This window comes from Lithobates pipiens, unplaced genomic scaffold (assembly GCF_037356315.1).
Source record: "Lithobates pipiens isolate NorthernLeopardFrog02 unplaced genomic scaffold, aLitPip1_a1.2 Scaffold_22, whole genome shotgun sequence".
Classification (NCBI taxonomy): domain Eukaryota; kingdom Metazoa; phylum Chordata; class Amphibia; order Anura; family Ranidae; genus Lithobates; species Lithobates pipiens.
Window position 1 is genome coordinate 308015543 of NW_027507784.1, and position 12097 is coordinate 308027639.

The window sequence follows — 12097 nt, forward strand, 5'->3', positions numbered from 1 at the left end:
GCTTTCTGAAAGATAAAAAGTGCATTTTATATACAACTATATAGATCAGACCAAAATGAGGGTTGAATGAGGGACTTTGTTCCAAACCAGGGACAGTCCCTTCAAATCAGGGACAGTTGGGGCTGTGCCCACACTTAGTACAACTCCTAGTACCCACTCTTCTAACTGACCACCAATGTAAGGGGCATTCTTCCAACTGACCAGGAATTCATTTTAACAAAGGTTCCTTGAGATCTGAAAGTTGTTTAAAGGGATTTAATGGGAATTGGTTTTGACATGTTTATCCCAATGTCCACAAAAAGTTGACAAATCCATATTGCTTCTTGACAAGCGTGTGCTACTGCAATATAACGTGCTTCAGTTGAAGATGTTGTATCAAGTATGCTGTGTGTTTTGTCAGTGTATGAGAGCTTGCGGGGTGGTATCCCCTTTGTAATCCGATTGTAGTGGATCTTCTGATTTCAGGCAGTGAGCAGGATCTGGTAGGGAACTTGATTTAGGGATTGTGAGTTCCACCTCTTGTTCTGAATCCTGCACAGGTTCGCTTTGATCAACCTTTTCTTCTGGTTTGCTTGGCATATTCACTTCACAGCTTTCATGGATTGGTGTTTCTGGTGATGGGCTCTCATCAAAATAAACACTATGGCTTATTGTCCCTTTGTCAGTCTTTGGGGGTAGGACTCTGTAACCCTTACCTTGGTTTGCTCACTGTAGCCTACTAGAATGCCCTCTATGGCTCTGTTGTCCATCTTGGATCGCTTTTCACTTGGAATATAGGCTTTACATCCAAACACTCTGATGTGCTCTATGTTAGGCTTTGATCCATGCCACATTTCGAATGTACATATGGGTCAGTAGCTGGTGAGGCGCTGGCTAGTATCAGAGCCAAATACACACAGGTTACATACGCCGCAATTGTTAGAGCAATAATTCTAGCGCTAGACCTCCTCTGTAACAGTAAACATGTAACCTGTAAAAAAATAAAGCGTCACCTAGGAGATTTTTAAGTACTGAAGTTTGGCGCCATTTCACGAGTGTGCGCAATTTTAAACCGTGACATCTTGGGTATCTATTTACTCTGCGTAACATCATCATCCACGCTATACAAAAGAAATTGGGTTATCTTTTAGTGTGTGTTGTTGTGTGTGTTTTTTTTTTTTTTTTTTTTTTTTTATATATATAAAAAAACGCAAAATTGACCTCGGTGGCAAGGGGTTAATTACCATAATTCATATTCAAATAATTAGTATATATTGTTTTTAAGGTAATTTTACTATATTTTCAAAAACTGTACTCAGGCAGTTGGCTTAACGGACAAATTACTGAAGTTTGAAGTTATAACTTCAAACAAGTAATTTCACAGTAAATAGATATAATAAATTCTTATAACATATTGCATAATATATGATTTAGCCTAATTATAACAGTACCTTTTCAGCAGACAGCAGATTCTCATTCTTCCTCTTAACTGTGTGAGACAAAAACAGGATTGTGGGTAAATTCTATACACATAAACACATGTTATTTCCTTCTAGATAAGAGGGCTGAGTTGGAAGGGAGTATTTTGTCTTTTAGACACATGCCCCTTCTATGACACTTCAGTGAGAGGCATGCCTCCACAGCAGCATTTTTATTGGACTGCTGGGGCTAATGGTTCTTTACCATTGGTCCAAGACTCCAAGCTTTCCATTGAGCTCAGTGTCTCTGACAAGAAGTGAGGAGAGGCACTTGTGAGCTCATCCTCTGTCTGCTGCAAACAGAGCATGCCAGCTTGTATTTAAACTGGCCGCTCTGTATGTAGCTTCTGACAGGCTGCGCAAAGAGCCCCATATCTCCGGAACCATAGGTCGTGGGAGTCTCACATTTTTTTTTACCAATGGTGGGGTAGGACTTGGGCTACCTACCCCCTAAATTTTTTGAGCTCTGCCTCCCGGGTCATGCTCTGCTTCAGTATGTCACAGTACATGTTGGCATTTATGGCTCCCTCAATGAACTGTAGCTCCCCAGTGCCGGCAGGACTCATGCAGCCCCAGACATGACACTCCCACCACCATGCTTGACTGTAGGCAAGACGCACTTGTCTTTGTACTCCTCACCTGGTTTTCGCCACACGCGCTTGACACCATCTGAACCAAATAAGTTTATCTTGGTCTCTGTCCATAGGACATGGCTCCAGTAATGTCCTTAGTCTGCTTGTCTTCAGCAAACTGTTTGTGGGCTTTCTTGTGCATCATCTTGAGAAGAGGCTTCCTTCTGGGAAGACAGCCATGCAGACCAATTTGATGCAGTGTGCGGGGTATAGTCTGAGCACTGACAGGCTGACCCTGCACCCCTACAACCTCTGCAGCAATGCTGGCAGCACTCATAGGTCTATTTCTCAGACAGCCTCTGCATATGATCCTGAGCACGTGCACTCAACTTCTTTGGTCGACCATGACAAGGCCTGTTCTGAATGGAATTTGTCCTTTTAAACCGCTGTATGGTCGTTGCCACTGTGTTGCAGCTCAGTTTCAGGGTCTTGGCAATCTACTTAATAGCCTTGGTCATCTTTATATAGAGGAACAATTTTATTTAATTTTTTTCAGATCCTCAGAGAGTTCTTTGCCATGAGGTGCCATGTTGAACTTCCAGTGGCCAGTATGAGAGTGTGAGAGCGATAACACCAAATTTAACACACCTGCTCCCCATTCACACCTGAGACCTTGTAACATTAACAAGTCACATGACAACGGGAAGGGAAAATGGCAAATTGGGCCCAATTTGGACATTTTCACTTAGTAGTGTACTCACTTTTGTTGCCAGCGGTTTAGACATTAATGGCTGTGTGTTGAGCTATTTTGAGGGGACAGCAAATTTACACTGTTATACAAGCTGTACACTCACTACTTTATATTGTAGCAAAGTGTAATTTCATCAGGGTCACATGAAAAGATATAATAAAATATTTACAAAAATGTGAGGGGTGTACTCACTTTTGTGAGATACTGTATGCTGATGCAAATTTCCACCATCTGGTTCATCCCTGGTCTTATTGTATAGTATTTTTGACCTGCGAAAAGCCAGAAAGTTTATCCAAAAGTCAATATGTGTCAATATGTGTCTGACTTGCCATGTTTGCATGGACTAATATTAACTGACTTTGTGCAAACACCTGACATTTCAGCAGACACAAGAAATACATTAATAATGTAACATTCTGGCTCCTATTTTTCCTAGTATGATGTACAGTATGAGTAGTATGGGCTGCATTGTGTGCTGGAAATGGGAAAGGCTTGTGATGGTAATAAGTAACAGATGCTGTGCGCATAACACTATAACATTACAGTTTATCTAGCTAAAGAATGCAGCATATATAACGTCTGAAAGGTATGTTCCTCCTTCTTTTTTTTTTTCCCCAGCAAAAGATAAAATACTGTGTGTCGGCAGCATTCTGTAGACGCAGACTGCAGGTCTCATACACAACCCAGCGGCCTGGGTCTACAGTGGTCTAACATACCCCCTGCACAATGCTCCAATTAGCATAGCTCATACTCTCTGTCTAGCCTCGTTAGTTGGAGCATTGTGCAGGGGGCTTGCCAGACTAATGGAGACCAAGACCGCTGTGTTGTCTCTGAGACCCGCAGTCTGGTTCTCAGGTTCACTGCATGCTGCAGGCACTGGGTATTTTAGCTTTGCTGACATATGTAGTACATAAAAAAAACAAAAAAATTAGCATAAGTATTTCTGTATTTGCAGCCTGACTGCCTTACAGTAATAAATACAGAACCTTTAACTACTTCAATACCAGGCACTTACACCCCCTTCCCGCTCAAGCCAATTTTTCAGCTTTCATGCTATCGCTGTTTAAATGAAAATTGCGCGGTCATGCTACACTGTACACAAACTGCATTTTTATCATTTTGTTCTCACAAATGGAGCTTTCTTTTGGTGGTATTTGATCACCTCTGCGTTTTTTTTTTTTTTTTTTTTTAATTGTTTAGCAAATAAACAAGAAAAAACAAAAGTTTTTCTTTTGTTTCTGTTATAAAATTTTGTAAATAAGTAAGTTTTCTCCTTCACTGATAAGGCGGCACCGGTGAGGTGGCACTGATATGCAGCACTGATGGGCATTGATAGGCCACACTGGGCACTCATGATTGGACATGGCTGATCACGTGGTAAAGAGCCTCCGTCAATGGATCTTTATCGAGATTGGTGTTGCGGTGTGTCAGACTGACACACCACACCACTAATCACCGTGATGTGGACGACGGTCGTTCTAGAGGGCCGTCATATGACGTCCACCCAGAATGAGAGCTGCGCCGCCCAGCCATCATTTGACGGTGGGCGGGCAGCAAGTGGTCTTGGGCTTTAAATTGACTGACTATATATATTTATCGTACAATCCAATTTTACAGTCTCTTTAAAATTGAACTTTAGGGCTCATTTACACTTGCTTCGGCTTCAACACACATTAATGGCTAGTTTACACTTGCTTCAAAACAAGGCTTCTGACAGGCTTTGTTAACCACTTCAATACCAGGCACTTTCGCCCCTTCCTGCCTAGGACTAGTTTGAGCTTTCAGTGCTGTCGCACTTTGACAATTTCACGGTCATACAACACTGTGTCCAAACTAAATTTTTATCATTTTCTTCCCACAAATAGAGCTTTCTTTTGGTGGTATTTGATCACCTCTGCGGTTTTTATTTTCTGCTAAGCAAACTAAAAAAGACCAACATTTTTGGAAAAAAAAAGTTGTTTCTGTTATAAAATTTGGTTTTCTCCTTCACTGATGGGCACTGATAAGTGGGCACTGGTGAGGAGGCACTGATATGTAGAATTGATGGCCACTGATAGCCGGCACTGATATGTGACACTGATGAGCACTAACAGGCAGCATTGATGGGCACTGACAGGTGCCACTGGGCACTGACAGGCGGCACTGATTGGCACTGACAGGTGGCATTGATGGACACTAATAGATGGCACTGATGGGCAGCACTGATTGGGCAGGTACTGACCAGTGTTAATGCTGGGCACTGATTGGCACTATGGTGGGCATTTGCACTGTGGTGGGCACTGATTGGTACTTTATTGGGCACTGGCAGGGGGATATGGGGCACTGATTGGCAGCTTATTGGTACATTTGATGGTGGCGGTGTTGATAATCAGACTGACACACCACGCCCACGATCGCCGTGCTGCATGCCCCCGCCGGCATGTTATCCTGCTGGACGTCATATGATGCCCAGTCAGGATAACCGAACCACTTCCCAGCCATTAATCTGTTATAGACCGGGTGGGAAGTGGTTAAAGCTCTCTTAACGTTAGTCAAAGCCTGTCATTAAATGGTTAGCTTACAGTCCTATTTACACCTTGCTTTTGCTTCAAAAATAATACCCCATGTAGCTTTAGGGCCGGTTCACACAGCGGGCGATGCGAGGCGACACGACTCGCCTCGCCTCGCTCCCGCAAGTCGCCCCCGTTCTGTACAATGGAACCGTTCTGAGAGGAGCGACTCGAGTCGCTCCGACTCAGAAAAAAGGTTCCTGTACTACTTCTGGGCGACTTCGGGGGCGACTTGCATTGACTTCTATACAGAAGTCCTCTGCAAGTCGCCGCTGAGTGAACCGGCCCTAAGTGGTGCTTCAAAGCATTTTCAAAGCCTCCATAGAAGTCTAGCTTGAAGCCTCATAGAAGCACCACTGAAGCACCAAGCAAAAACAAGGTGTAAACAGGACTGTAAGCTAACCATTTTATTTAGTGACGGAGCTTTGACTGGTGTGAACTGAAATTAAGAAAAATTTTCCATTGTGCACATGCACTAATGCATGGTGAAAGGCATCCAAGACTTGATATTTAGTAGCAGCAGCGGGAGGGGGGGGGGGGGTCGAGCAGCCAGGTCCCTTCCCAAAAACCCAAATATATATATATAATAAAAATATGAAGGGTGTGTAGGTCAGTGACTCCATATTCACCTATAAGTTGTACCTCAATTGATTAGTTATGGGTATTTGTGCCGCTCATTGATTGTGATGGGCCTATAGGACAGCTTAGGTGGTTAGAAAGGGTTGGTCAGGCTCCTTACTTAGACCCATTTAACACCACACCGCCCATAGCGTCAGCGGTAAAACGCTGCTATTTTTAGCAGTGTTTTACCGTCGGATTTGCGGCACATTTCGGCCACTAGTGGGGCGCCTTTACCCCTTGCTAGCGGCTGAGAAAGGGTTAAAACCGCCTGCAATACACCGCAATAGCAGTGTTTTGCCAGCGGTATTACAGCGCTGCCCCATTGATTTCAATGGGGAGCAGCGGTGGAGGAGCGGTAAACACACCGCTCCTTCACCGCTCCAAAGAAGCTGCTGGCAGGACTTTTCCCTGACGTCCTGCCAGCGCACCGCTCCAGTGTGAAAGCCCTCGGGGCTTTCACACTACCGACAATGGTGCAGCAGTTTTAGGGCGGATTGCAGGCGCTATTTCTAACGCTATAGCACCTACAAAATGCCCTTGGTGTGAAAGGGGTATTGGGCAGCTTGGACAGGGTTTGCCATCCATATCCAGAGTAGCATAGAATTTAGGGCAACAGGGCCACTGGTTTGCAGGCATCTGGAAGTGTCTGCTATTCGAAGCTAGCTGCTGTCCAAGGTAAATTATTTTCATAACTTCAAGCTTAAGGACAATATTTTGTCACTCCACCCTCTCTGTCATCTTTGTACAGCTTTTATTCCACTGACATGGTGATCTCTGTATCTTTTTGCAGTATTGGTGTTGGATTTCGGCTGTGAATTCGTCCTTCCATTGTTCCTTTTCTCTGCAGAGATGAATTCCCAAAGGAGGATCTACTGGCTGCGTTTGGGAGTCCTACTTATTCTGACCCTGGCTGCCATAAAGTATCTGTATAAAAGCAGGTAGGTGAGAATGCTGGCATGCAACAACAGCAAATACTGGGCTTCTGGCCAGATACAGCACAGGGCAGATCTGAACGAAGAATTGTGGTTTCCTCAGTGTTTCGTTTAATCTAGACATGTGAATATGATGTTATTTTGATGTATAGTTTGTAATTATATATGTATGTAGGGGCGGCCATATTTGCATATACAGTGCTTTGAAAAAAGTATTACATTTTTCACATTCTGTCATGTTACGACCAAAAACATAAATGTATTTTATTGTTATTTTATATGATACACCAACACAAAGTAGCACATAATTGTGAAGAGTAAGGAAAATGATAAATGGGTTTTAAAATTTCTTACAAATAAATATCTGAAAAGTGTGACGCGCATTTGTCTTCAGCCCCCTTTACTTCGATACCCCTAACTAAAATCTAGTGGAACCAATTGCCTTCAGAGGTCACCTAATTAGTAAATAGTCCACCTATGTGCAATTTAATCTCCGTATAAATACAGCTGTTCTGTGAAGCTCTCAGAGGTTTGTTAGAGAACCTTAGTGAACAAACCGCATCATGAAGGACAAGGAACACACCAGACAGGTCACTGATACAGTTGTGGAGAAGTTTAAAGCAGAGTTAGGTTATAAAAAATATCCCAAGCTTTAAACATCTCATGGAGCACTGCTCAATCCATCATCTGAAAATGGGAAGAGTATAGCACAACCACAAACCTACCAAGAAATGGCGGTCCACCTAAACTGACAGGCCGGGCAAGGAGAGCATTAGCCCTCAGTCTACTGGCTTTTTTTTTTTGTACCACCTTGCACTGCCAGGGTCCAGTGGGCCCTGTACTATAGTTTGGTACATTATAACGAATAAATTTTGGCACAAGTTTTAGTATAATTATTTTTATTGTGAAATAGTGTAATTAGGAATTTTGATTATAATTTTAGCTAGTGACATTTTTAATAACCATGAAATACTAAGCAATGCTTACTCGTTTGGTGATAATAAATAATAGTAATAATGTATTCTCCATATTTAGAGCACTAACTGTGAAGGGTATTTCACCTTATATTATTTTGCACATAAATTCAGATAGATAACGATAAAAACGATAAGGAATTTGTCAAATGAGAGAAACATGAAATTTTGATATGTAGGTATAGGTAGTTAGAAAAGTTATGCTAATATGAAGAAAAAGTTTCACTGTCCACAGTTCAAACACACCACTTTCAGATGTTCTTGACATCATTTTTTTTTTTTTTTTTGGACACACAACACACTTTTGGAGTTTTTCTGTCTTTGCTGTTAGGGCAGATACTGCAACGTGCTTTCTTTCTTGGTGGTTCTTCTGAGGTAGAATCTGAACATCAGGCCCCTCAGATACTCCAGTCAGTGCTTTCCCAAGATGTGTAAAGCCTCATACACACGATAGGACTTTGTACAAACTTTCCCTTGGATTTTTGTACAAAGGGTGTCGGCCATGAACTTGTATTGCGCATATACACAGCAGGACTTTTACCAAATCATGTGGTTTTTCTGCTCTTTACTGCCACCTTTGGTCAACTTCTGTATTGTTGTCTGATCTTTTGCATTAGTTCTGAGCATGCCTGTTTGTACCTTGTACAAAAGTCCTATGGTTTTCTGTACACACGATCAGACTTTGCTCCATCTGACTTTTGTTGCCAGAAAGTTTGTCCATTCGCACAGCCAACAAAAGTCTGATGAAAACCAAAAAGGTTTGTCCGATGGAGCGTACACATGGTTGGATGTTGCTCCAAAACAGCTAATTTGCATGTTTGTTGTCAGAAAGTCTGATCGTGTGTATGGGCCTTTAGGAAAACCTTCCTTTTGTGTGATTTAGGCCGCGTACACACGGGCGGATTGTCTGCCCAACTAAGTTCGTCAGACAATCCGACAGACAGTCCGTCCAAATTTTTAATGAACGGACTTGACCACACACGATGAACAGACAGTCCGCTGAAAACTTGCACGATGACGTGTACAGCACGTACGACGGGACTAGAAAAACGACGTCCAATACACTGCAATGCAACCTTCGGCCGTGTAAATCCTTTCTGAGCATGCGCCATACTTAGTCCGTCCAACTTGCCTACACACGAGCGGACTGTCCGCTGAAACCAAGTTTGGACGGACAAAACCAAGTTTCAGCGGACAAAATTACGGAAATTCCGAAAGACAAAGTCCGTCAGACTGTCCGCTGAAAAAGTCAGCTGAAGCCCACACACGAGCGGATTGTCCGCTGAAACACGGTTCAGCGGACTAAGTTGGGCAGACAATCCGCCCGTGTGTACGCGGCCTAACTTGCATCCCATTCTGGTTTTAGCGACATCCAGATAATGTAGGAGTTTATGGCACTAACATCCAACATGTTTATAAAATATAACCGTTGGCCATCTTCTGGTCATTCATTTAGAACTGTAAGTACGACCCATCATATTGACACCTCCTTTTGTCTCATTGTATGAGACTGAATTATATCTATATTGTTTTTTTGTCTTCTCGGTTTTGAACAGGAGGTTGGGAATGCATTGAGTTCAAGAGGGTAACACCTTTGTTTTTCTTGGGACAGTATGATGCAATCTTCACGTCTTTCTGTAAACCAAACAGAGTAGAGTAGACATTTCGGTTTTTTGTGGTCACAAATTCTTGGGGCAGTTTTTTTTTTGTTTGTTTTTACGAATTGTTCCAACAACTGTGATTTTCTTCTCCGGTAATTTTTTTTTTTTAGCTAACTGCAGGCTCATGAAGAAGTTATCACAAGTGATGTTTCTTCCAGAATGTAATATTCCTTGAGCCAAATCCATTACCACTCGCTCCCTCTGATTCATTTCCCTTCCTTGGTCTTGACATTTTCCTGGTGTACACCTGCATAGTAAATAGTTCTATTCGCAGATGAAGATGGAAAATCAGTTTGGGTGGTAGGTGCTGTGACGGTGCTATCATCAGAATCTCAGTTGTCTTCTACAAGGATGTCATCTATTTCGGTTTCGTCATCCAATGGCTTGTAATCTGATGCATGTTGATCTTCCTCTGAATCAAGAGTTCAACAAACTAAGTTTTTTTTCATTACTGAGGTGTTTGTGACCCATAATGAAACTACACCACCAAATCAAAAAAGCATGAAAAATCTTCAAAAGCTAAGAAAGTCCTAACGTGCAGACTGAAAATGGCTCACAAAGTGCGTACAGTAATCATGTGATTTGAGTCCTAAAGGAGAAACCATTGAAGAGCAACATGGGTCCGATGGACCCTGCCAGGGTACAAAGCTATAATTTTGAATTTGCAGAAAAAGTGCAAATAGAAAAAATTCATGCTTTCAGATTTAGAACTGTCTAATTAGCAGTAAAAAAGTCATAAGTTCTTATCAAATAATAATAAGAAATTCCATAAAAAAAAAACACAACACAAACCTACCAACAGTATCCATTGGACACCTCCGGTAGACAGATGGTAATCAGAGAAGCAGCCAAGAGGCCCATGGTAACTCTTGAGGAGCTGTAGAGATCCACAGCTCAGGTGGAGGAATCTGTCCACAGGACAACTATTAGTCGTGCCCTCCACAAATCTGGCCTTTATGGAGGAGTGAACAGAAGAAAGACATTGTTTGAAAGAAATCCATAAGAAGTCCCGTTTGCGAGAAGCCATGTAGGGGACACAGCAAACATGTGGAAGAAGGTGCTCTGGTCAGATGAGACCAAAATTGAACTTTTTGGTCTGAAAGCAAAAGGTGTGTGGAAGAAAACTAACACTACACATCACCCTGAACACACCATCCCCACCGTGAAACATGGTGGTGACAACATAATGTTGTGGGGATGGTTTTCTTTAGCAGGAACAGAGAAGCTGGTCAGAGTTGATGGGAAGATGGATGGAGTCAAATGCAGGGATATCTTAGAAGAAACCTGTTATGTACACGCGATCGGAATTCCGGCCAGAAAAAGACAGATGAGAGATTTTCGTCGGAAAATGCGACCGTGTGTATGCTCCATCGGAATTTAGCTGTCCGAATTTCCGCCACCCAAAAATTTATAGCATGTTCTCAATTTTCCAGACGGAAAAACTTTCTATCGGTAATTCCGACACGCCAAAAGTCACAGATGCTCAGATTCAACTACGAGACGGAAGCTATTGGCTACTGGCTATTGAACTTCCTTTTTCTAGTCACCTCGTACGTGTTGTACGTCACCGCGTTATAAATGATCAGAATTTGATGTGACCGTGTGTAGGCAAGACAGCTTGAACCGAATTCTGTCGGGAAAACCATCACAGCTTTTTGCGACGAGAATTCCGATCGTGTGTACGCGGCATAAGAGTGTGCAAAAGACTTGAGACTGGGGCGGAGAAGTTGTGGCAAGACTTGAAATTGCTGTTCAGACACTCTCCATCCAATATGACAGAGTTTGAGCTATTTTGCAAAGAAGAATGGGCAAACATTCCACTCTCTAGATGTACAAAGCTGGTAGAGACATCCCCAAAAAGACTTTAAAAAGGCTGTAATTGCAGTGAAAGGCGGTTCTACAAAGTATTGACTCAGGGGGGCTGAATACAAATGCACCCCACACTTTTCACATAACTTTGAAAAACATTTATCATTTTCCTTCCACTTTACAATTATGTGTCAATTTGTGTTGGTCTATCACATAAAACCCCAATAAAATACATTTAGTTTTGGTTGTAACATGACAAATGTGGAAAATTTCAAGTGGTATGAATACTTTTTCAAGGCAATGTATTGGGTGTCTAAAGATACCGATAGACAGCTTATAACATACTGTATGCTTGATCTGGCATTCTTCAGCCATATTCTAGAGGAAAAGACACCAAAGAAAGCCATAAGTGTTTTGTTGCCATCATCCCTATTGTAGAATGCTGAAAAAAATCGATTAACCCCCAAAGGTGCTAGTGGGACTTTCAAGGCAACTTGAGTCAAGGAAGATATTTTGCATGGTATAAAACCTAAAACTTGTATTTATACATCCATAAAAAAAGAAAATATGATACAGTAGTAATTAACATCAACAGTAAAACCGCTGACTTATAAAGGTATATACAATTGGGTGACACTCTCCGCTTAATATACCCAGCGCGTTTCAGAAAGAATTCAATCCTTTCTTCAGGGGTGTTTAGGAGAAGGTCACAAACATTGAATTCTATAACAGAGTAAGGCAAGTACAGCGTTTCCCCAAAAATAAGCCCAG

At 42.2% G+C, this 12097-nt stretch overlaps 1 protein-coding gene across 2 annotated transcripts in view; it reads left to right on the plus strand.

Annotated features, from left to right (window-relative positions):
* LOC143924854 (hexosaminidase D-like) overlaps positions 1-12097 on the plus strand; it is a 103895-nt gene that overhangs the window by 39101 nt on the left and 52697 nt on the right. For both annotated transcript variants that reach the window (XM_077449353.1, XM_077449354.1), the window contains exon 2: positions 6741-6888. In XM_077449353.1, coding sequence (XP_077305479.1) covers positions 6800-6888 — 89 coding nt within the window. In that variant the 5' untranslated portion in view covers positions 6741-6799. The remainder of the gene's footprint in view (positions 1-6740; positions 6889-12097) is intronic.